Raw genomic sequence first — 23,769 nt, 5'->3', positions numbered from 1 at the left:
CTCAGTGTGTTTCTCTACTTCCTGACTTCACGAGAACAACTTCACACATGCGGCATCTGCCTTAAAATATACATTTCCTAAAACAAAAGCAGGAGTGGGGGAGGATGAACAAAAAAGGACATGCATTGTATGTGGATTGCTTAAACATTCACTTGCTCTAAAATTATGCTGCCCCTTATTTTGTGCATTCCCCACTTTAGGAACTACTTTATGATTAAACTCTGCGTGGAGCGGGGAGTGCAATGAAGATTAGAGGGTAAATGCTGTTGGGGCATATAAGCAGTTCCCTTTCCATAAATGCCAGTAGGAAGCATGCTGTAACAGTGCAACCTCCCACAAGGCATCAGTGTCCATTTCACACTTCATCAGCAACCTGGACGGGCTGGAAAGAGCTGGCAAAGCTGTCTGAGCCCTGCTTTAACAGGAGTTTCTTTTAGTTCCGACAGTCATTTATTGAGACATATCTCAATAGCAGTTCTTACTAAGCCATCACGGCGACTGGCTGCTGAAGCCTAGCATATTACAAGCAAGGCATGTGTATGTGCCTTAAAGGGCAACTCTTCAGAGAACAAGTGCCATACAGATTTCCCTTTTTAAAAACCGAAGTAAGATTGATCTTGGGCTATCAGCAGAGAGCTTAGGGATTGAAGCTACAGTCATTCTCTAGACACTTCAAATAGTAGCTGACCATCTCCCAGCAGACTGGATGCTCCATCAGCCTAAAACACACACAGTTGGAGTCTGGGGTGTGCTCAGGAGAGAGGCTGCTGGTATGGGTCTGTGGGAGGCTGCCCTATGTGGGTCATTCTAACACAACTGGGGAGCCCAAAGGAATACAGAGACCCTCAGTAGCCAGGGAAGCCCTTCCAGGGCCCAGCGAACTCTATGGTGTTCCTGCAGGGGGAGTTTGTAATATGAGCACTTTAAATTGGAGATTCTTTACAAAAGAGCCCCCACTATATTCTCTGTCCTGTCTTTAAAGTTCAGAATCTGAACACGAGTGGGTGCATAAAACAATGGACGGAACATGGGCTCTGGACTCTGTGGTTTGAAACACTATTTTGCTACCACCTAGGTGTGTGACTTGAGTTTGTTTGCCTGCAAAACTGCGTATGAATGCCTACCTCACACAGCTGATTTGGAAAACAGTGAAAGACATCTGAATACCAATACTAGACTCCTGGAGGTGCTCACAACAGCTAGCTAGTATCTTTAAGTTTCTGTCTCTTATGCAGAAGGCCAAAAGTCTCTCACTATAGTCCTTAGTCACACAGGCACTCAAAGGCACGCATTCTGCATTTAGAGGAGAGCTGGCACCTCCACCATCTCCAGGGAGAAGCCCTCCAGAGCCGCCCCCACAGGTTGCAGGTTTGCCTACACAGCCTTGAAAGGCCTAAAGTACCTGACCTGGATCCAGATCTGGTGAGTAAGAGTATCTGGCTGGTACCGGCAGAGAGAGAGCCACAGAGGGGCATGTGAGGTTCCCATGGTTCAGCACGGATGACTAAGCCTTACGCTGGACTGTCAAGGAATCAGGAGTTGGGGACACTGACCTGAGAGGGACATCTTTACCTCAGTTTCTGCCCAAACCACTCTACTGTCAACCCATGATCATTCACTGATGTGCAAGCTGAAGTCTGGTTATTTTTTTTTTTTTTTTTGAGACGGAGTCTCGCTCTGTCGCCCAGGCTGGAGTGCAGTGGCCGGATCTCAGCTCACTGCAAGCTCTGCCTCCCGGGTTTACACCATTCTCCTGCCTCAGCCTCCCGAGTACCTGGGACTACAGGCGCCCGCCACCTCGCCTGGCTAGTTTTTTGTATTTTTTAGTAGAGACGGGGTTTCACCGTGTTAGCCAGGATGGTGTCGATCTCCTGACCTCGTGAGCCGCCCGTCTCGGCCTCCCAAAGTGCTGGGATTACAGGCTTGAGCCACCGCGCCCGGCCGTCTGGTTAGTTCTTAACCTTTGGACCTCTTTGGCAGGGTGGTAAACCCATAAATCTCTTCTTAGAATAATGTTTTTAAATGCGTAAAATAAAGCATATGATTACAGAGGAAACCTATCATACAGAGATATGCTCTATCTACCGATCCCTTCGGGATGTAGGAACTCCACGTCACAGATCCCTAAAGAGGCAAGGGTCTTAATGAAGAGGAGAGTTGGGAGGTGGTTCTGGAGGATGGGCGTCTCCAGGCCCTCCTAGGCCTCAATGTTCATTTTTAAATGAAAAAATACCAATTGAAGGCTGAGCAATTGTGCAGTGTTTTTCAAAGCATTTTACAAATGTTCTCACTTGATCCTCCCAAGTATGCCCTCGTAGGAAAAGAGAATTTCTTCATAAAAAAACGATAGTTTTACTAAGTATTTGGAGCTTACCTTAGCACAGTAGTTCTCAAGTGGGGGCAACTTTGGCCTGTAGCAGACATTTAACAACCTCTAAAGATATTTGTGGTTGTCATAACAGGGGTGGGAGTGTGTATTACTGGCATCTAGGGGTTAGAGACCAGGGAAGTTATTAAACATCTTACAATGTGCAGGGAAGCACCTCCCAACACCCAAAGAAAGAATGACATGAATCAAAATGACAACAGTGCCATTGAGAAACTCTGCTTAGCTTGATGGGTACACACAAGACTGAAGAAAAGCAAGGCGCAGTGAGATTAAGTGACTTTGTCCAAGACTGCTAAGAGGGTTGGACACATGGCCCAAAGCCTTGTTCTTTCCTTTATACCAACCCAATAACTGTTGTTCTTAAAGGTCTGGGGACTTTAGAGCCAATAGGAATAGTGGTGGAGCAGCCCAGTGCAGGCACAGGCAAGGGCCCAGGGAGCACAGAGAACACAGAAGCACGAGAATCCAAAGCAGGCCTTCAGCACTGCCAAATGTTACCAAATTAGCCTTGCCTTATCTCCAGCCTCGTGAATATGCACAGCTACCTAGCTCCTAAGATTTATTTGCAGCCAGTTACTAATAAATATGACAAACAAGAAAGAACAGCCAAAGACTCCCCAGGGCTTGTCCAGGCGGTGCTTCTAGAGAATATGGGAGTATAATAACCAGCACAAGAAGAACAAATCTAATTTTGCTTCTCAAATTTGCAGTCACCTTAGGTTACTAAGCATCGTCAGTTTTACTTATTTTTAAAAACACCCTCTTCAGTTATTGCTATGACAAATCTCTCAAATGTGTATGTATATATACATGCATATATAATTAAATTTAATTTAAAATATGCAGCAGGGCTAAGAAATTGCACCAAGCTACATCCATAAAGGCATATAAAAATTGCTCCTAAGTTTGTTTTTTTTTTTTTTTTTTTTTTTGAGACAGAGTCTCATTCTTGTCCTATCCAGGCTGGAGTACAGTAGCATGATCTTGGCTCACTGCGACCTCTACCTTCCCAGGTTCAAGTGATTCTCCTGCCTCAGCCTCCCAAGTAGCTGGGATCACAGGTGCCCACCACCATGCCTGGCTAATTTTTTTTGTATTTTTAGTAGAGATGGGATTTCACCATGTTGGCTAGGCTGGTCTCAAACTCCTGACCTTGTAATCCACCCGCCTCAGCCTCCCAAAGTGCTGGGATTACAGGTGTGATCCACTGCAGTCGGCCTCAGTTTTTTAAAAAGCATATATTTGAAATGCACTTTGAACTGAAGAAGACAGTCTTCTGTAAGTTCCCTCTTGAAGTTTAGGGCATCTGAGCAAAGCTATCTGACTCAATGGAACCAAGAAAAGTGAAGGTTTTACCTTACTGCAGCATGAACTTGCTTTGGGACAGAATCCAAATTTATGTACTCTTTTCTAAAACTTGACAGAATCTTGCCCCCAAATTAAGCATTCACCACTCAGAGGAGTTCTCTCCTTTGCTCATACACTCAGTTTTCCCCCATGAATTCTTCTTGGCTTTGCCTCAATTTGGAAGGTCTCCTCCTGCCTGCTTCTTCTAAAAATGAACAAAATTCAATCCTGCTCAGATGACAGAAACAGTAATTGATAGTAATTTGCATTCAAACAAATTATTTCTTGCTGCTTCAATACATTATTTAAGGAAACTGAATGTCCAGGAAAATTCACACCATTATCAATGAACACATTTACTTCTATTTCCAATCTATCAGCATGGGTCCCTTTACAATTATCCAAAGCAAGAGCACTATAATATATTCAAATATAAGCTACCACGCTTATTTACCCATGCCAAAGAGTGGCTACAAAGTACTTGCAGCCTTCCAATATTGGGCACTTAATTACAGCAAATCCATATAGGTCAAAAAGTAGATTTCAAAAGCAAAGTATATCTTCTTCTTTTTAAAAACTATTATTTTGTGAAAATGTTTAAACATACAGAAAAGTTGAATTTTACAGTGAATACTCCTAGATTGATTCTATCGTTGACACCTTGCTATACTGGGAAAGGCTTCTTAAATTACAATTTTGGCCATATCACTTCTTTGAGGATCAAAAGCAGCATTTCCTGTTTGTTTATGTACAGTGCTGTAGTTTGGGCATTTGTTTCCCTAAACCTCATGTTGAAATGTGATCACCAATGTTGGAAGTGGGAACCAGTGGGAGGTGTTTTGGTCACGGGGGCAGATTCTACGTGAATGGCTTCGTTCCATCCTCGTGGTCATGAGTGAGTTTTCACTCTATTAGTTCCTTTGAAAGCTGGTTGTTCAGAGACACAAACGAACTAAGATATACAGTAAGGAAGGTCTGGTTCTGATATTTAAAACATGGAAGAATTTTTAATTAGAATGAAGTGGGCGTTTTCTAGACTCACCATAAAAATAAAATATTCTCATTTTGAGACAGTTTTTTTGGTGGGGGGGTGGGGTGGAGAATTGAGTAAAAGAGAAGTCAGTAAAGTACCATAAAGAAAAATAAATGAAGTGGCCTAGACACTAACAAAAATATCTGAGTTAAAGAAACAGCATTTGGAGAACAGAGAATAACTCACAACCATGCATGCCATACAATGCACACTGATCACTCATACCAAACGTGCATCATACTGTTTAGAAATTCTAATCTGTTCCAGCTCTAACATTGCTAACTCTCTAGCAGAAAATACACAGGCAGTAAAACAGTCCCTATAGACATTGTAATTATAGGAGGCTCAGCCCAGTTATAACTGAAAGCACATGACCTGGTAACATGTTACAAAATAACAGCTGTCAGCAAAGGAGGGCTTATAATTTCAAAGGATACTTTTTATTCTGCTTTAGTTTAAGGTGACAAGAAGTCATTTAAGTGATTACATTTGACCAAATGTAGCACTAACAGCCATTGTAATCTTCTCCTCCAATAAAATAAGACAATTTAGAAATATTATTTTACTTGTCTTCACACTTTTGAGGTAGAAACCATGAAACATTAATCTCATGATTACCATAATTATGCTCTCAAACAGCCCAAGTGAAAGAACAATCATTCTCACAAAATGATGCCATAATGGTTAAAGCTTAATGTCTTGCTAATGATTAAGATGTATACACAAAATAAAATAGAATTGCTTGTTGTCTGCTGAAGTTCTTGGCAAGGCTAAGGTAAGTTATCATTTTACTCTTTCCAGTTCTCAACAGACAGGCCTCAAAGAGCAAGGGGTGGAAGGACAACAGGAATTAGTGGCAATGGTCTTCTCTGTTGGATCCCTCCTAACTGTGGTCACTCAGTCTAGCAGGCTCAGCTTCCACTGGGTTCTTTTGTTGATCTTTGGTGGTATAAAAAGCTCAGCATCTAAAAGTAAGAAAGGAAGGGAAATTGTGACAGACATACCCTTGTTGGAGGGCGCTGAGGCAGTCACTCCAAACTAAACAAACGAGGCAGGTGGGGTTTGCAGCAATAAGACCATCAGAGCCAGAGTTAATGTGTCTGCTACCCCTGCAACCTCCAGGTCAGAGCAAACACAGCCTGGACGTCCTGCCCTGAGAGGAGGGACTGCATTTCAACCTCAGGCATGCTCACTCAGTGATTCAAAGTGGAAGAATGTTCTGTATTTCAAACTGGTGGGAGGGGTGGTGGCAGCAGTTACATGGCTGTATATATTTATTAAAACTTATCAAGTCGTACACCTGAAATCTCTGCATTTCACTATATATAAAATCTATCTCAATTTTTAAGGAATAGCAAAATGTGGTAGCACATATTCAGTAAGTGAAGTTAATGGACAGAAACTATGATGAAACTTCGACAAACATGTCGATCAATAAAGATGCCCTTGCTTTAAAAAAAGTAAATGGAGAGAGAGGGTTAGGAAAAGATTCTGTCATTGTAACCTAAAACTCCCAGGCACTCTTTCACTTAGATTTGTTAAGTCTCTTTTCTAACTAGGAATCATATACTGGAAGCAGAGATATGAGAAAATATGTATATATAAGGATTTTCTTTTTCAGCATTATTTATGATAAACTTCCAGCAGCAAATCTGTACATATGAGCCATGCAGGCATGACAAATTATAGTTGATCCTTGAAGGTAGGTTATGGCTGTGGACCCCCGCTGCACAGTCAAAAATCTGCATATACCATTTTTTTTTTCTTTTTTTGAGACAGGGTCTCCTTCTGTTGCCCAGGTTGGAGTGCAGTGGCACGATCATGGCTCACTGCAGCCTTGACACCCCAGGTTCATGTGATTCACCTCAGCCACCCAAGTAGCTGGGACTACAAGTGTGCACCACCATACCTGGCTAATTTTTGTAGAGACGAGGTTTCACCATGTGGCTCAGGCTACTCTCAAAACTCCTGGTCTTGTTCCATCCACCTCAGCCTCCCAAAGTGCTGGGATTACAGGTGTGAGCCACCACACCTGGCCCCATGTTTAACTTCTGAATCTCCAAAACTCAAGTACTAATAGCTTACTGTTGTCCGGTAGCATATTGGCAACATAAAAAGTCAGTTAACAAATGTTTTGTATGTTATATGTATTATATACTATATTCCTACAATAAAGTAAGCTAGAGAAAATATTAAGAAAACAATATTTACTATTCTTTAAGTGGAAGTGGATCATCATAAAGGTCATCATCTTTGTCATCTTCACGTTGAGTAGGCTGAAGTGGAGGAGGAAATAGTGGGGTTGGTCTTGCTGTCTCAGGGGCGGTAGAGATGAAACAGGTAGGGGAGGTTAAAGAGGAGACAACAGAGGTGGGCACACTCAGTTACTAACTTCACAGAAATACACCATAATTTCTGATGTTTCTGCTTTTCATGTCTCTAAGGTACCAATCCTTCCACAGTTTCTTTTAGTTTCAGTGCCCATATTATAGAATCATCTATGTCGTAGAAGAAGCCAAAGGCAGTCTTGAATAATTGGAATCTTTGGAACAAATGTCAATTTATTTTCTGGCACTGCTTCTTCTATGTCATCTTCCTCATTGTCTGGCACTGGTTTGGAAGCACTCGTCTCCATCAAGTCATCTTCTGTTACTTCCTCTGGTGTGATGTCTATCACCTCTTGAATTTCTCCAAGACCCCTATCTTGACATCCTTCATGCATCACTTCTTTTTTTTTTTTTTTGCCAGATCCACAGTCTCTTTCATGATTTCCTTGATAGGCTGTCATAAATCCTGTGAAGTCATGCACATCTGGACACAGTTTTCTCTAGCAGGAATTTATTGTCTTGGGCTTGATGGTTTCCACAGCTTTTTCTATAACAACGATGGCATCATTGATGGTGTAATTCTTCTAGACTTTCATGTTCTAGCAAGGTTCTTTTCCATATATTTGACAATCCTTTCCATAGAGTACTGTTTGTAATGAGCCTTAAAGGTCCTTATGACCCCCTGATCTAGAGGCTGAATTAGAGATGTGTGTTTGGGGGCAAGTAGATCACTTCAACGTCTTCAGTGTTGAACTCATGGGGTTTGGGGTGGCCTGGGGCATTCTCCAGTATCAAAAGAACTTTAAAAGGCAGTCCCCTTACTGGCAAGATACTACTTAACTTCAGGGACAAATCGACAAGGGAACCAATCCAGAAACAGTGTTCTCCTTGTCCAAGCCTTCTTGTATGGTACAACCAAAAGCCTGGCAGCTGGTGTTAATCTTTTCCCTTCCAGGCTCAGGGGTTAGCAGCTTTACAGATAAGAGCAGTCCTGATCATAAACCTGACTGCCTTTGCTGCTGCCTCCTGGACGGCAGGAGCTGCTTTTCCTGTTATCTTGATATTTATAAAGCCGAACCTCTTTCTAAAATTATCAAACTATCCTTTGCTGGCATTAAATTCTCCAGCTTTAGATCCTTCATCTTTTTGCTTTAAGTTCTCATACAATGACTGTGCTTTTTCTCAAATCATATTGGTTGTATAGGAATGCCTTTCTCATAGCAATCCTGCACCCACATAAAAGCTGCATTTTCAATACAAGATAAAAAGGTCTTTTGCAAAAAGTACAAGGTTTTCATCCCTGCTGGCATAGCTGCAGTGACAGCTTCATGAATTTCCTTTTCTTTTACAATCGTCCTGGCACTGGGTTCATTTATCTTGAAATGGTGGGCAACCACAGCTGCAGACCTCAATCTATAGTACGTATTGAGCAAGTCAACTTTTTCTTGTAATGTCATGACTTTTCTCTGCTTCCTGGAAGCATCACTTGTGGTACTTCCTATAGGTCTCATGGTGTTATTTAAGGTTTACGATATTACATTAAACATGATAAAAAAAAAAATACAAGAACGCAAGAGATCACTTTTTGCTGCCATAAGCAATTAATGGAGACTGTCATGTGCTGCTCATGTGGACATGATTAGTGGCACACGGCATTTTAAGCAGATATTGGTGACACTTGAGCTCACCCACCACAATAGCAACAGGAGGTAGCTACAAAATTATTACAGTAGTGCAGTATATACTACAGTCAATTTTATGCAGTTATGATTTAATACTACATCTTTATGTTTGTTTACATTTCTCTCCACTAAATGGTGCCATAAAGATAAAAGAATATCAATACTGGAAAAAGGTTACTTAAATAAATTCACTGTCAACAAGGTCCACACTTTCATAAATCGCAATTAAAGTTGGAATAAGACTATATTTAAAAAAACTAGTTACGAAAATAATGTGCTCTATCTCATTTTTTAAAATTAGGCATAACTACAACTATATTTGATTCCAGACATAATTTGAAATAAACGCAAAGTATAGACTTTTGGGCAAGAAAGTAATTATTCTGACAAATTATATGACAGCAGGACATGACATATTTCACATTTCCATATTTGAATTTCACAGCACACAAAAAAGTCATTTTTATAAAAATACCTTGAGGGCTTTGCAATTTTTCTAAGGAGCTCTCTCAATCCTTTGATGGTCAAAACCACTTGAAGCACTCATTTTGTCATCAATTGAAACGAGTCCAACCCAGCAATGATTCAAGTACTTTTCCAATATCATTTTAATCTATTTTATGTAATACTAAATTTTTGTAAGACTTGCAATTGATCTGCATGGTGCTGTATTGCATCAAAGCAGGAAACAATCAGAAATGATCCATCAAGTCATTGATTCCACTTGTGGGGATGTGCAAATATACTCAACTATTGTTAGCTGGGGAGGGGAACTGAGTAATATTTGAGGGGGACTAATTTTGTGACTAGTTCATCAATGGCAATTTTTGAATTACAGGAACTTTCCTTTTCCTATACAACCTTGAAACCACAAGGGTAATGATAATAAACACTCAGATAATGAGGGGCTCTCAAATATTACAGAGTGTCTTTAAGGCTCAGCTGGAAAACAAGAAAGTGCTCTTTGAAGTGGGAAAGCCATCTAGAATACCCTGGGGGATGGTGGGACTGACCTGACCTGAAGGTCAGCATCAGGCCAGCAACGAGGAACACAGGAGGCAGAAATCACAACTGGATTGCACTACCGCACAAAATAAACAATGACCAAATGGCCTCAGGTCTAATATAAGTTCCTAGCATCTGAGAAATAAGTGGGCTGGGCACAGGGGCACACGCCTGTAATCCCAGCACTTTGGGAGGCTGAGGCAGGAGGATCACTTGAGACCAGGAGTCTGAGACCAGCCTGGGCAATATATTAAGACCCCCATCTGTTTTTTTTTTAATAAAAAAAATTTAAGAAAAAAAAAGGAATAAGTGGATGTGTTGAAATTGATACCAAAAGTACCTTGCCATTCTCCAGACAGAAGAGGAGCTAGGAATACAGTAGTTACTGTCTGGATGTATGAGTTGAGCTGGGATGGAAGGTAGCTGCTCTTTCCTGGTAGCAACATAAGCTGTTAAAGTCAAACTTAATTTAAATCCCCACAGGCTACTTCAAATATCATCAAAATGCTATTACAGTGTAGCACTTCGGTGAAAAAAAATTTCAGAAAATTGCCTCTCACATGCTAGAAATACAGCAGTTAAAACTGCTAATTATTTTAGAAACTAACATTCACTTTTCAAAGCTAAAATGCTTGATTGACCCAACTATAAGTAAGGGCAAATAATCAAAGTCCTAAGTTGATCCATCAAATGTTTCTAACCAACTTTCAAAAGAAACAGTTTAGGGTTTTTAATTTTTAGGGATATAAGTAATCTAATTGAGAATCATCTCCCTCAACAAATAAAACACTTCATGCATAACTAAATAGGAAATATGTATAAAATGCTAATATTCTTTGGATTTGCCTTCAAACTATATTGTCAATTCTAAACATAACAAAAAGGTCCCACTCATAAGCACGTTTATGAAAATGCCCCCAAGATGCAAAGCGTAACTGCCAACAGCCAGTAATGATGCTTCAGAAGAATCTTTTGATATATATGTAAATGTAGGTGGTTTAGACTGAAAATGGAACTGTGATGTGCCTTTATGAAAAAGCGTATGCCACATAAAATGTTTTTTAAAATTACACATACAATAGTCATGTTGGATTTTCCCACACCAGGTCCCCTACCGCTAGAAGCATGAAACTGATCATACTAAAGATGTGGTCTTAGAATTGAGGAAGAATTGTAGTCAATTTTTTTGTAGTGAAAAATTGTATCCAATCTCTCCTTATACTGCTGATCTTCTCAATACTTACAGAAAGATAGTCCTGCTGCTTAGTATTATAATGTTAAATGAGAAAAAATACTAACCAAGAACAGGAAGCGGAGTCTTCTGTTGTTGATAAGATGCCATGATGCTATTTGCAGTAGAATTGGGACCTAGAACCTAAGGAGAAAATAGACTGTATCAGCAAAGATTATCTAATACTTCTCAAGACTGCCAATACCAAAGGCCAAATCCCTACTAGCAGAAAACAGCCTGTCATTTCTACTGGCATGGTGTGAAACACAGTAACTCTCTTTCCCGATGTGATTTTAATTTGCCAGTTTCTCCAGCTGCAACTCAGACCTCTAATCCTCTTTTCTCCCAGAACAAGGTAAAGATAGGGGGTGGGGGAAAAGAAAAGAAACTCTACAATGATATATCATGGCCTTTTCCAAATGAGCAAGCCACTCCCTGAGGAGAGGGGAAACAGTACAAGAGGCTATAACACGCAGAGTATCAATTATATGCAAAGAGTTGTGGGAAACAAACATTTTTAGGTTGAAATAAATACAAATACGTGCATACTATGGAGCAGAATGCAAACTGTGCACATGTGCTCCAGGTAAAACACAAGACTCCACAGGAATTTCAAGCCTGCAGCGAGCCTCTGGGCACACCCCTGGTGAGTGTAGACCCTTGGTGGCACACTCTCCAGAGCAATGCCATGAGAAGTCACTCACAGTATCCTGCACATACCACAACCATACTTCACCAATCAAAACCACAATAATAAAATGGATGTCTTAGAACTTAATGTGGGAGGCATGGCAGTTTACACCTGTAACCTCAGCACTTTGGGAGGCCAAGGCAGGAGGATCACTTGAGGTCAGGAGTTCAAGACCAGCTTGGGCAACATAGCAAGACTCCCCATGTCTACAAAAAAAAAAAATTTAAAATTTTAGCTGGGCATGGTAGTGTGCACCTGTGGTCCGAATTACTCAGGAGACTGCGGTGGGAGGACTGCTTTAGCCCAGGCATTCGAGGCTACAGCAAGCCATGATTGATCACATCGTCACTGCACTCTAGCCTGGGTGACAGAGCAAGAAAAAAGTAAAATAAAATAAGACCTTAAAGTGATCGTGTGATCAGAAGAGAAGACGGAAGGGGACGGCATGGGAGTGGTATTATAAATTATCACCTTCAGGCAGGGCACGGTGGCTCATGCCTATAGTCCCAGCACTTTGGGAGGCTGAGGTGGGCAGACCGCTTGAGCCCCGGAGTTCAAGACCAGCTGGGGCAATATGGTGACACCGTCTCTACAGAAAATTTACAGAAAATTTGAAAATTAGCCAGGTGTTGTGGCATGTGCCAGTAGTCCCAGCTACTCAAGAGGCTGAGGTGGGAGGATCACCTGAGCCCAGGGAGGTAGACGCTGCAGTGAGTGGTGATCACTGCGCTCCAGCCAGAGCAACAGAGTGAGATCCTGTCTCAAAAAAAAAAACACAAAAACAATTATCATCAAAAGTACTACAGTTTTGAAGATGATGATCACATTTCTTCTAAGAAATACCTATTATAATCAATTCAAGAATTTGTAGGGTCCTGATTCCTAGTTGCTTTTATTTCAATGGTTAGTAAAGTGCTTTTACATTCACCCTCTTATTTAACCTTCAAAGCATTCTATTGAAGCACACAGGGAAGTCTTATGCCCTAAATAAGGAAATCAAGACACGATAAACATATGTGTTTCTAAACAGTGAGCTGATTTGTTATCTATCAGCACCAACCCAGCCTTCTACCCACTGCTTGTGGTGCTGGGGCTGGGCACCTGAAAGATGCTCCTCCTTGCTGTTGGCTTCCCATCATGTCCTGCCTACAGTGAACACCAGAGGGGGAGTACGAAGCTGGAGGATAAACAAAAGATTTCTAGATTTCTTCCTTGATTGGCTTTTTTTTTTTTTTTTTTCTGAGATGGAGATCTGTTCTTGTTGTCCAGGTTGGAGCACAAATGCACGATCTTGGCTCATTGCTACCTCCGCCTCCCAGGTTTCAGGCGATTCTCCTGCCTCAGCCTCCTGAGTAGCTGGGATTACAGGCATGCGCCACCACGCCTGGGTAATTTCATATTTTTAGTAGAGACGGGGTTTCTCCATGTTGGCCAGGCTGGTCTCGAACTCCCAACCTCAGGTGATCCACCCGTCTCAGTCTCCCAAAGTGCTGGGATTACAGGCATGAGCCACCACTGCGCCCGGCCCGACTGGCTGGCTTTTCCCCCAGCAGCAGCTGTTCCTTTCAGCTTCCATTTACTTCTGTACACTTGGAACCAGCCCCTCAGAAATGCCAGGACTAGCTGGCTGGCACCCTCCTCTCAGAGGTTCAAGAGCCAGCTCTACAGGGCCCCACTTCCAGACTTCTAAATTCTAATAATCCCCAACTCCTCCTCCTGTTCCCTCAGGGAGGGTAAAGCTGCTTCCTATAGTTACTATCTCAATGTCCTTCCTCTGTATTTCCCTTTTGCCTTTAGTCCTCTAATGCTTATTTAACCAATCCATATATTAAATTCTGTGATAATAGGTAGGCTTTTGTTTTCCTTTCTAGATCTTGACTGATATACCAGCCTTTTGAATCCAAATAAAAACTTTTAACAATAGACTTGAGGTATAAGAGAGTAAACAGAGGTATAAATAATAAGCAGATAACAATACATTAGAATTCTGCGATACAAAGCTGATTCAGCTTTAAACACAACCAGCAAAGTCCATCGTAACAACACAGAAGTGACAAGTCAAATTTTTCATAAAACAAAAGGAAAAGCAATTGCCTGGGGTCCCTTTAAAGCCTGATCCCATCCAAGTGAGAGGCCGTCTCCGATCCCCTCTTCCCCGCTCTGTCCCCACTCCAACCTCACTGAAGGCCAGGAGCAACTGCGTGACTTTCTCATTTTCTCCGTGACATCTGCTTCACCCAGAAAGGACAATGATAGCCCATTTAACCTACGCCAAGGTTACTAGTCACTCTACAGGCAAATATAAAATCTTACTGACAGCTTAAACATAAATCTAAGATAATTTAAATATGGCATCTTATGTTTTTAAGAACAGGAAAACTTTTTGACTTGGGGAGTGTGTGAACATAATAACCCACGAAAATGATGAAAAAAATGCACACCGTCTTTGAGAAAACTTACAGGGGTAGCTGAGTTCTGCTGGGAGGTAAGAGTCCAAATTTCTGGAAGTGACCTTTCTATCAACTGCAGCGTATCTTCAAAGGCCTTCTGTAATTCCCTTCCTTGTTCATCAAACTCAAAGAGAAAGAGTACCTTTAAAATATGGTATACTTCATCTAGAGAGAAGAAATTTGAAAGAGTGGTAAGTTATATTCCCAGCTCCATAGACCGAATCATACCATAGCTTCTATCTAAAGCCAAAAATTTCTATGATCCCACTGTGGGTCCTTTCTCTTACATTATCTTTTTTCTTCCCAAATGCTGGCATAATTAAACACATGTACTACAAAAAGAAAATCAAGCACACTGGGGGATCCACGCAGAAAGCAGTGTCCCACAATTCTTTATCCTGGCTTAAGCATCTCTCCCAGTTCAGTTAGGGGGGTGCCAAATGGAGGAAGGCTTCTCAGTTACCAGCTAAGAAGGGCTGCTTCAGGAATGTGTGCTGACATGACCATTCCTGCTAAAAGTTCTCATCTTTCCTCAAATTGGGAAAATGGTAGCTTAATCACCTACTGAACTCTGCCTGTCTGTGCCGACTGTTCACTATCGTTTGGGGTCAGGAATCATCATCAGGACTGAGAATATACCTTTCAGGTTTTCAGTGTTCTGTACCACTTCACTCAGTGCCTCCAGGAGGGCCAGGTCCTCCAGCGGACTGCCTTCTTTGAGGCTGTGCTTCTTCCGCTCTGCTTTTCGGCGATTCTTAGATGATCTCCTGTTAGAAATTACACAGATATTTTTAAGCCTCCTGAGTAGCTAGGACTACAGGCATGTGCTACCTTGCCTGGCTACTTTCTTGCAGTTGCTGATCATCCCAGACAACTTCACAGTTCTCCATTTCAAATTCCTAAAGCATAATTCAGTTTAAATATATAATATTGCATTGTTTTACATATTCTAAGCAAGACTTTAGGCTCTTATAACTCATATCTCCTTATAAGTTTTTGGTAACATCTACTGCACCTACCATACGGGTGTTGCATGAATATTTCTGACAAATTACTATATTTGGTAAAAGTGTGATGACTTATTTTACACGTATGGTCTCTTCCAATCCTGATTTTGAATAGAAGAAGCTTGATCTTTTCATTTTTTCAGTGCCTATACCTTAGTCACAACATTTGTCCAAAGCGTAAAATCGGATGTTAATATAAACTGAGCACTCAGTGGAGGAACTGCCTCATGGGGAATGGGAAAACACACAGGCCGTGAAGCTGAGGAAGAAAACCTTTCAATGCCAAGTTTAATGTCTCAGATATGCTGAGAAAGTCTCTGAACAACTTCCACACAGCATTGAATAATATTCTCTCCACTCTCACTACACTGTCCCAGTAGAAAACCAACCTATTTGCTTCCACTTTCCCCATATGCCCAGGGCATGGCCAATGTGCTGAATCAATGTGATACGTACGCTGATATCCTGGAGTTACTATGGGAGTATTTGGCACTCATGTCACTGCCACTCACAACACTGCTGGTTTCAGAGAAGAGGTCTGACTCTTGGCCGTGGGGTACCCCATCATCTAGAAAAGAAGAACCAGAAGCAGATGAAAACACTGCCTGCTAATGTGTGGGTTTACTTTCAGGGAAGTAAATGAACTAGAGTCAACTGGGGCATATCAAAGGATGGATGAAAATGATTGCAGATCTCAAAAGGAATGAGATACTATTAAATACAGTAATTACTAATGTAAATCAGTAGTTTCCTGAACTTTTTTCTGGAAATGAGGAAACTCATTTTGTTAGACACGGAAGTGGTCAGCTGCTCTGGTTGAATGGGGGTCAGTGGGAACATCGGGCAGAGCTCTTCCCGTTCATGCTTGGTCCTGCCCTTTACCAACACACAAACATAGACACAGATGGCCCTGAAGGGGCTCCACAGAGGCCTCTCACTTCCCCATGGCACAGTAATCAGACTGCAGGAGGAACACTAAGCATTCGAGAGAATGTGTGGCATTACCCGACGCCCACGGCCCCGCATGTGTCGTTGGTCTTCACGCAGACACTCACCCAGACCTGCCTGCTGGGCTTGCTCCTTGAGCTCTCGAACTACCAGTAAACGTTTCTTATGGCGACTCAATGTGGCTGTCTGAGAATCCAGAAATGCCATATAATTTTTCTGGGCTGGAGATGCAGAATGTAAATAGTTTGAGCATGAGGTTTAAGCAAAGAGAAAAAACTACAGGTGGGAAGCAGTGAAGGAGGGTTAGAATTCTGCAAAAAGAAAAGGGTTACTAGGTTTTTTCCTAGTAAGTTTTTTCTTCCTACTAGGTTACAAGTTTTTCTCCTTAATAAGCATTAACAAATTAGAGATTGAGATTCCAGATCTTAGAGTTCATCAATATTATCCCAGAATACGTGCTACCACTGAACTTGTAAAATCACCTGAACGAAGACTTGATATCTAAACCAAGAGAGGATTGGGGAAAAAAAAAAAAAAAACGGTAGCGGGGAAGGGGCACAGTTAACAAAAGTAAGAAGAAAGTTACCTAAACGTTTCTGGCTAAACATCCATCAAAATGCCCATGGACGTGGAAAAAATGTATCAAATGATTTCTGCAAAATATTGTCCAATGGAAAAATACGCAAGAGAAAAATAACACTAGTAGAATACATTTTAAAGAAGCAAAATACTACTATCCAAGGATGTATTTTATTAATAGGTTTTGGGCCTATGCAGATGGAATTATTGGCATTTGTCTAAGAAAGGTTCTCATTAGTGGTGAAAATCCAAGAGCTGGTTAGATTATTATAGACGAGGAATCATGCTTTCAGCACCCAGTTAGAGGTACCTAAAGTGAATGACATAAAAAGTACCCCAGCAACGTTTTAATTAGGATGGGGGAAGGGGGTGCAGACAAGGTAAGAATGTGCATACATGTAAATGTCAGAAAGGCCAGACGTTACTTACAGGGTGGATTTGCATATAGAAAGGCAGAGCTTAAAATCAACCACTCCCTAAGGTTTCTGTAAGTCAAACCGATGTCCTTCTCCGCTTCGCTTTTAAGAGGTCACAGTGACCATCTGGGTATTCTAGAACTGGTAATATTTATATGTTCTCCAAGAACCACAAACTTCATTTGAAAAGGTAATTTTTTAAAAATACTTTGAAAAAGTTGAAAACTACATAAAAGTTGTAAGAGTTCAATGAACACACATATACCCTTCACCTAGATTTACCAATTATTAACATTTTGACATATTTTTTGTTTCCTGTTTCTCTGTATGGAAAATATTTTCCTATTACTTTTGTGAAACCTTTTAAGAGTAAGGTAGAGATATGATCCTTCATTCCTAAATATTTCAGCATTTATCTCTTAAGAATAATAGGATATTACCTTACATAACCACAACGTGATTATTAAATGCCAGAAATTTATCACCGTTACACTATTATCTAATATAGTTCAGATTCAAGTTTACCAACTATTCCCAAATACAAAGATTCTTAATCATATTTGATTACAGGACAGGTTTCTAACATTTAAATATTTTATTTGTTACCATTTAATAGCTCAGCATATATAAAAATTCTAGTGAGAATTAAATATTATATCCAGTGGGTAATTTTGATTGCATCTACATGACATTATTTAAAAAACACAGTAATAGGAGACTCTCTCATCTCTCTCTCCTCTCCTTTTTCCAAATGAGGAATTCTATCTAAAATGGAACCCTCACCTTCTAAAATGGAAGGCTTTACGTTGGTTTCTATAATATCCAGTCTGTTATATTTGTATACCTAGAAGGAAAAAGACAATAATTTTAGGAAGGAAAACTTCTAGCCATTGGAGAGTTAAGATAATTAGAAAGACATGGATTACTTTCAGAGGTAATCAGAATACTTTCCTGAAAACCAGGCCTCCTACAAGGCAGCCAAGGAAATTCAATTCATTTCAGTAAAAAGACAGTAATATCTCAAATGTAGAGGATTAATTCCAAAATATTATCAAGAATGATAAGGCCAGGCACAGTGGCTCACGCCTGTAATCCCAGCACTTTGGGAAGCCGAGATGGGCAGATCACGAGGTCAGGAGATCAAGACCATCCTGACTAACATGGCGAAATCCCGTCTCTACTAAAAATACAAAAAATTAGCCGGGCGAGGTGGCGGGCGCCTGTAGTCTCAGCTACTCGGGAGGCTGAGGCAGGAGAATGGCATGAACCCGGGAGGCGGAGCTTGCAGTGAGCCGAGATCGCACCACTGCACTCCAGCCTGGGTGACAGAGCGAGACTCCGTCTCAAAAAATAAATAAATAAATTAATTAATTAAATAATTAAATAAATAAATAAATAACGGTTTTAAAAACACTGCTTTTCCTTAAGCCAGGATCCTAACCTATTTCTACTTATTTCACAAGCCTCAGAAGACAAGAGATTCCAACTGATCTGGAATCCCTTGCTTGCCCTCTCTGCTTAGCCCCCAACATCCAGAGGGTTTAAAAGATTCTTACCAGCCTCAAAGCTTCTTCCCAGGCAGCTCCTTCTAACAGCAAGAGCACAGCTTCTTCATAATCCTGACAAGGGAACAGGAAGAAGACAACAGGTGAAGAGAGTGTGTCAGATGTCATCACAGCCAACTGCAAAACTAACCACAGACCTGCCTCTATCTCCCTGGCCGGGGAGAACTCCTAGTTCTCAACATCATGCCTATCCTAGAGTTCATGTCTCCATAAATATTGATACAAAAGACAAGGGAGCAGTGTAAATTCTGAAAATAATGACAAAACACAAGGTAAGCATCATCTCTCTGCATGCCTGGACATCAAAACCACCAGAAAGGCCTGTTAGACATGCCCATCTCCCCAGCTTTACTACCAAGTTTGATTCAGCAGGTTTAGGCAGGCTCCAGAGTTGTTAACAAGACCACACTTTGAAAAAATAGTAGACTAGAACAGCAATCTTCTAAATGTTTCGTTTTTCTATTTTTTTTTTTTTCTCAGGGTCTCACTCTATCGCCCAGGCTGGGATGCAGGGGCACAATCATAGCTCACTGCAGCCTTGACCTCCTGGCCTCAAGTGATCCTCTTGCCTCAGTCTCCCATGTAGCTGGGACTACAGGCATATGCCGCCACACCCAGCTAATTAAAAAAATGTTTTTAGAGACAGTGTCTCACTATGTTGTCCAGGCTGGTCTCAAACCCCTGGGCTCAAGTGATCCTCCCATCTCAGCCTCTCGAAAAGTGCTGGAATCACAGGCATGAAACTTTGTGCCCAGCCTTCAAGAGTTTTACAGTTTTAGCTCTTAAATTTTTGTTGTTGATCCATTTTGAGTGACCAGCAGTTTTTGAAAACTCAGAAAATAGTGAATAAAAATCCTTTCCAGCTTCTTCTGAAGAAAAAAAAAAAAGAATAAACATGAAAGACAGATCATTAAAAAATTTCCTTAAGCAATAATGATCACTTAAAGCAAAAGCAATAACAAAGTATTATGGAGTGAATACTCTTGTAAGGTTTTTATACTATATATGAAGTGGTATACTATTATCTGAAGATATGGTCAATTAATGATTTTTATTATAAATTCTAGAACAACCACTAAAATACTGAAATGAAGATGTATAGCTAATAAGCCAAGAGTGGAGGTAAAATGGAATTATGAAAAATACTAAATCCAAAAGAAAGCAAAAAAAGAAAAAACAAGAAACAAAGGATCAATGAAAAAACAGAAAACAGCAAGATTGTAGGTTTAAATCTAACTATATTTGGTAATCACACTCAATGCAAATGTCTAAACCCTCCGATTAAAAGGCAGAGATTGTCAAATTAGATTTAAAAAAAAAGAAACAACTAATGCTATCAACAAGGAACCCACCTTCAAAATAAAGACTACATTCAGATAGATTAAAAGTAAAAGGATAGAAAAAGATACGCAATGAAAAGACTAACCAAGAGAAAGGCGGAAAAGCTATACTAATAACATTAAAGTCGAATTCAGAATTAGAAATAGTAACAGAGAAAGACAGATACCAAAATGAATACATCTAGGACATACCCGTAAGCATGTATGCACCTATAACAGAGCTTCAAAACACGTGAAGCAAACACTGGTAGAACGAAAGGAGAAACAGACAAATGACTTATTGCAGCGGGAGATTTTAACACTTTACCAGTCACTGATGGAGCAAGTAGTGAGGAAACCAATAAGGATATAAAAACCTAGAACAGCGTGATCAACCTAATCTAACTGACATTTATAGAACACTCCATTCAATAATAGTAGCTTTCATATTATTTTCAAATACACACACAACATTCTGTAAAACAGACCATATTATAAATTAAAATAAATTATAAATTTAAATTAATAAAATGCATGCTCTCTAATCAAAACAAAATTAAAGTAGAAATTAATAACAAAAAGATGGCTGGCAAATCTCCAATATCTGCAAGTTAAACATATATATATAAATTTTTTTTTGAGACGGCGTCTCGCTCTGTCATCCAGGCTGGAGTGCAGTGGTGTGATCTCGGCTCACTGCAAGCTCCGCTATCTGGGTTCATGCCATTCCCCTGCCTCAGCCCCCTGAGTAGCTGGGACTACAGGCGCCCGCCACCATGCCTGGCTAATTTTTTGTACTTTTAGCAGAGACGGGGTTTCACAGTGTTAGCCAGGATGATCTCAATCTCCTGACCTCGTGATCCACCGCCTCGGCCTCCCAAAGTGCTGGGATTACAGGTGTGTGAGCCACCGAGCCCAGCAAACATACTTCTAAATAAGCCAAGAGTCAGTAAAGAAATCACAAGGGAAATTAGAAAATGAAAACAAAACATTTCAAAATCTGTATAATGTAACTAAAACGGTGCTTGAGGAAAATTATGGCATTATATGCTTAAACTATAAAGTAAGGAATCACCTCAAATCAATGGCTTTAAGCCATCACCTTGGCCAGCAAAGTGGCTTACGCATGGAATCCCAGCACTTTGGGAGGCAGAGGCGGAGGGATCACTTGAGACTAGGAGTTTCAGACCAGTATGGGCAACAGAGTAACACCCCATCTCTACAAAAAAAAATTGAAAATTAGCCAGGCATGGTGGCATGCATCTGTAATCCCAACTATTCTGGAGGCTGAAGGGGGAGGATAGCTTGAGCCTAGGAGTTTGAGACTGCAGTGAGCCATGATTGTGCCACTGCACTGCAGCCTGAGCAAGAGTGGGACTCTGTTTCTTACAAAAAAAAAAAAAAAAGAAAAAAAAAAAGCCATCATCTTAAGAAACTAGAAAAATAAAGAGTAAATAAAATAATAAACAGAAAATAATTTAAAAAATTAATGATATAGAATACAGAAAAATCATAGAGAAAAACAAACAATGAAACACTTCATTCTTTAATAAGATCAATAAGATTGATAAACCTCTGGCCAGAATAATCAGAAAAAAAGAAGACACATCAATATCTAGAATGAAAGACAGGACGTCACCATAGACCCTATGAACAATAAAATAAGAGAATACTACAAACACTTTATGCCAATAAATCTGACAATTTAGATGAAATGAACAAATTCTTTGAAAGACATAAACTACCAATGCTCATTCCAGAAGACACAGATAAACTTGAATAGGCTAATGTCTACTAAAGTAACTGAATTAATAGTGAAAAACTTTCATTAAAGAAAACCCCTGGCCCAGATGGCCTTACTGGTATATTCTACTAAACATGTAAGGAAAAAAATATCTCCCAAGAGCTGAGCTGTCAGGTATTGGAGTAGCTGATCAAAGTAACAAGTCAAAAATGAGTTAAGCCTTCAGGTATTGCATTGGTATAAGTAAGAGGCTAAAACCAGGGAAAGCACCTACTCTCTCTGTTCCATTTTTTTCCAAAGAACAACTCACTATTCAAGAGTCAGCTGGATCCACACAGACATGAGGGTTGGTTCACTGTTGAAGGAGCTTGAAAAAAAAGGCTTTAGCAGTTTGATGGATCTTGGGGGTATGGGTGCAAAGGAAGGGGGCTAAGGGTGGAAAAGTACTGGGTAGTGAGTCACAGTGGGAAAAAATGTTAAGGTTTTTCCATTCCTTCTTATATAAAGAGGTCTTGGCAGAGGTGCCTGAAGAAGACGTTGGCCCATGGCCTCAGATAGAGAGATCTAGGAATGAAAGCGCCAGGACTCTGAATGCAAATACTGTTTACAGGAGCATGACTAACAGGGGTCCCTGAGTCCTTGCTTGCAACTCCCTTTAGAAACTGTAATGCACTGGCAGTACGCCAAGTCTGGTGTGGGGAGGGCAGCTTTTCCTCATGTAGCCTCCTAGGTAAAGTCTATAATTGTCTATGGTCAGGTCTGAAACATCACACATAGGTTTTTAACCATGAGTCAGACTCTCATACCAACTCTACATGAAATCCTCCAGAAAACAGAAGTATAAAGAACACCACCCCTTCTTTTATGACAGCAGCATTATCCTGATACCCAAAACATGGCAAAGACATTAAAAAACTACAAACCAATATCCTTCATGAACACAAACAAAAAAATCCTCAAGAAAATTGTAGTAAATCTAATCTACCAGGAGAGAAAAAGGATAATAAATATATAATACCAAGTGGGGTTGAACCCAGAGATGCAAGGTTGGTTTAACAGTAGAAAATCAATCACCTAGTCCACCATATCACTGGTCTAAAAACAAAAAATCATCATAGTTGAAAATGCATTTGACAAAATTCAACACCCATTCATGATTAAAAAAACCTCTCAGAACAAGGAATAGAAGGGGATTTCCTCAAACCAAGAGGGCAGGAATCTGCAATTTTTCCTGTAAAAGGTTAGACAGTAAATATTTTAGGCCTTATGGACCAAACTATCTCTGTCACAACTCTTTAACTCTGCTGCTATAGTGTAAAAGCAGCCATAGACAAGGTGTAAACTAATGAGCATGGCTATGCTCCAATAAAACTTTATTTACAAAACGGGTGATAAGCTGAATTTGTCACAGGTTGTAGTTTGGCAACTCTGCAACAGAGAGCATTTAAAAAAAAAAAAAAAGCAAATATCAGGCCAGGCCCAGGGGCTCATACCTGTAATCCCAGCAATTTGGGAGGCTGAGACAGGCAAACTGCTTGAACCCAAGAGTTCAAGACCAGCCTGGGCAACATGGCAAAACCCCATCCCTACAAAAAATATGAAAATTAGCCAGGCATTGTGGCATGTGCCTGTAGTCCCAGCTACTCAGGAGGCTGAGGTGGGAGGATCACTTGAGCCCAGGAGGTCAAGGTTGTAGTGAGCTGAGATCACACCACTGCACTCCAGCCTGGGTGACAGAGCAAGAGTCTGTCTCAAAAATAAAATAAAATAGAATCAAATTTTAAAAAAGCAAACATGATACTTAATGATAAAAGACAACTGAATTTTCTCCAACATCAGGAAAAAGGCAACAATGTTCACTCTTAACACTTCTATTCAACACCACATTGGAAGCCTTAGAAAATGCAATAGAGAGAGAAAAAAGTATTGATTATAAAAAAGACATAAAACTGTATTTATAGAAACCGTGTTTGTTAATATAGAAAATCCTAGAGAATATACCCAAAAGCTTCTAGAACTAATAAATGAGTTTAACA

General features: G+C 40.4%; 1 protein-coding gene across 2 annotated transcripts in view; it reads right to left on the bottom strand.

Annotated features, from left to right (window-relative positions):
* Positions 1-4,718: 4,718 nt before the first annotated feature.
* Positions 4,719-23,769, bottom strand: part of ELP1 (elongator complex protein 1) — a 65,305-nt gene continuing 46,254 nt past the window's right edge. The window contains exons 30-37 of one of the 2 annotated variants that reach the window (XM_023202187.3): positions 18,662-18,724; positions 17,889-17,949; positions 16,218-16,331; positions 15,619-15,730; positions 14,795-14,922; positions 14,166-14,320; positions 11,083-11,158; positions 4,719-5,734 (exon numbers count right to left, since the gene is read on the bottom strand). In XM_023202187.3, coding sequence (XP_023057955.1) covers positions 5,667-5,734; positions 11,083-11,158; positions 14,166-14,320; positions 14,795-14,922; positions 15,619-15,730; positions 16,218-16,331; positions 17,889-17,949; positions 18,662-18,724 — 777 coding nt within the window. In that variant the 3' untranslated portion in view covers positions 4,719-5,666. The remainder of the gene's footprint in view (positions 5,735-11,082; positions 11,159-14,165; positions 14,321-14,794; positions 14,923-15,618; positions 15,731-16,217; positions 16,332-17,888; positions 17,950-18,661; positions 18,725-23,769) is intronic. The other variant, XM_023202191.3, reaches the window with a different exon arrangement.

The sequence above is a fragment of the Piliocolobus tephrosceles genome, chromosome 14, assembly GCF_002776525.5.
Source record: "Piliocolobus tephrosceles isolate RC106 chromosome 14, ASM277652v3, whole genome shotgun sequence".
NCBI classification, from domain to species: Eukaryota; Metazoa; Chordata; class Mammalia; order Primates; family Cercopithecidae; genus Piliocolobus; species Piliocolobus tephrosceles.
Note: the sequence above shows the minus strand (reverse complement) of the source record. Positions and strands in the feature narration are given on the sequence as shown.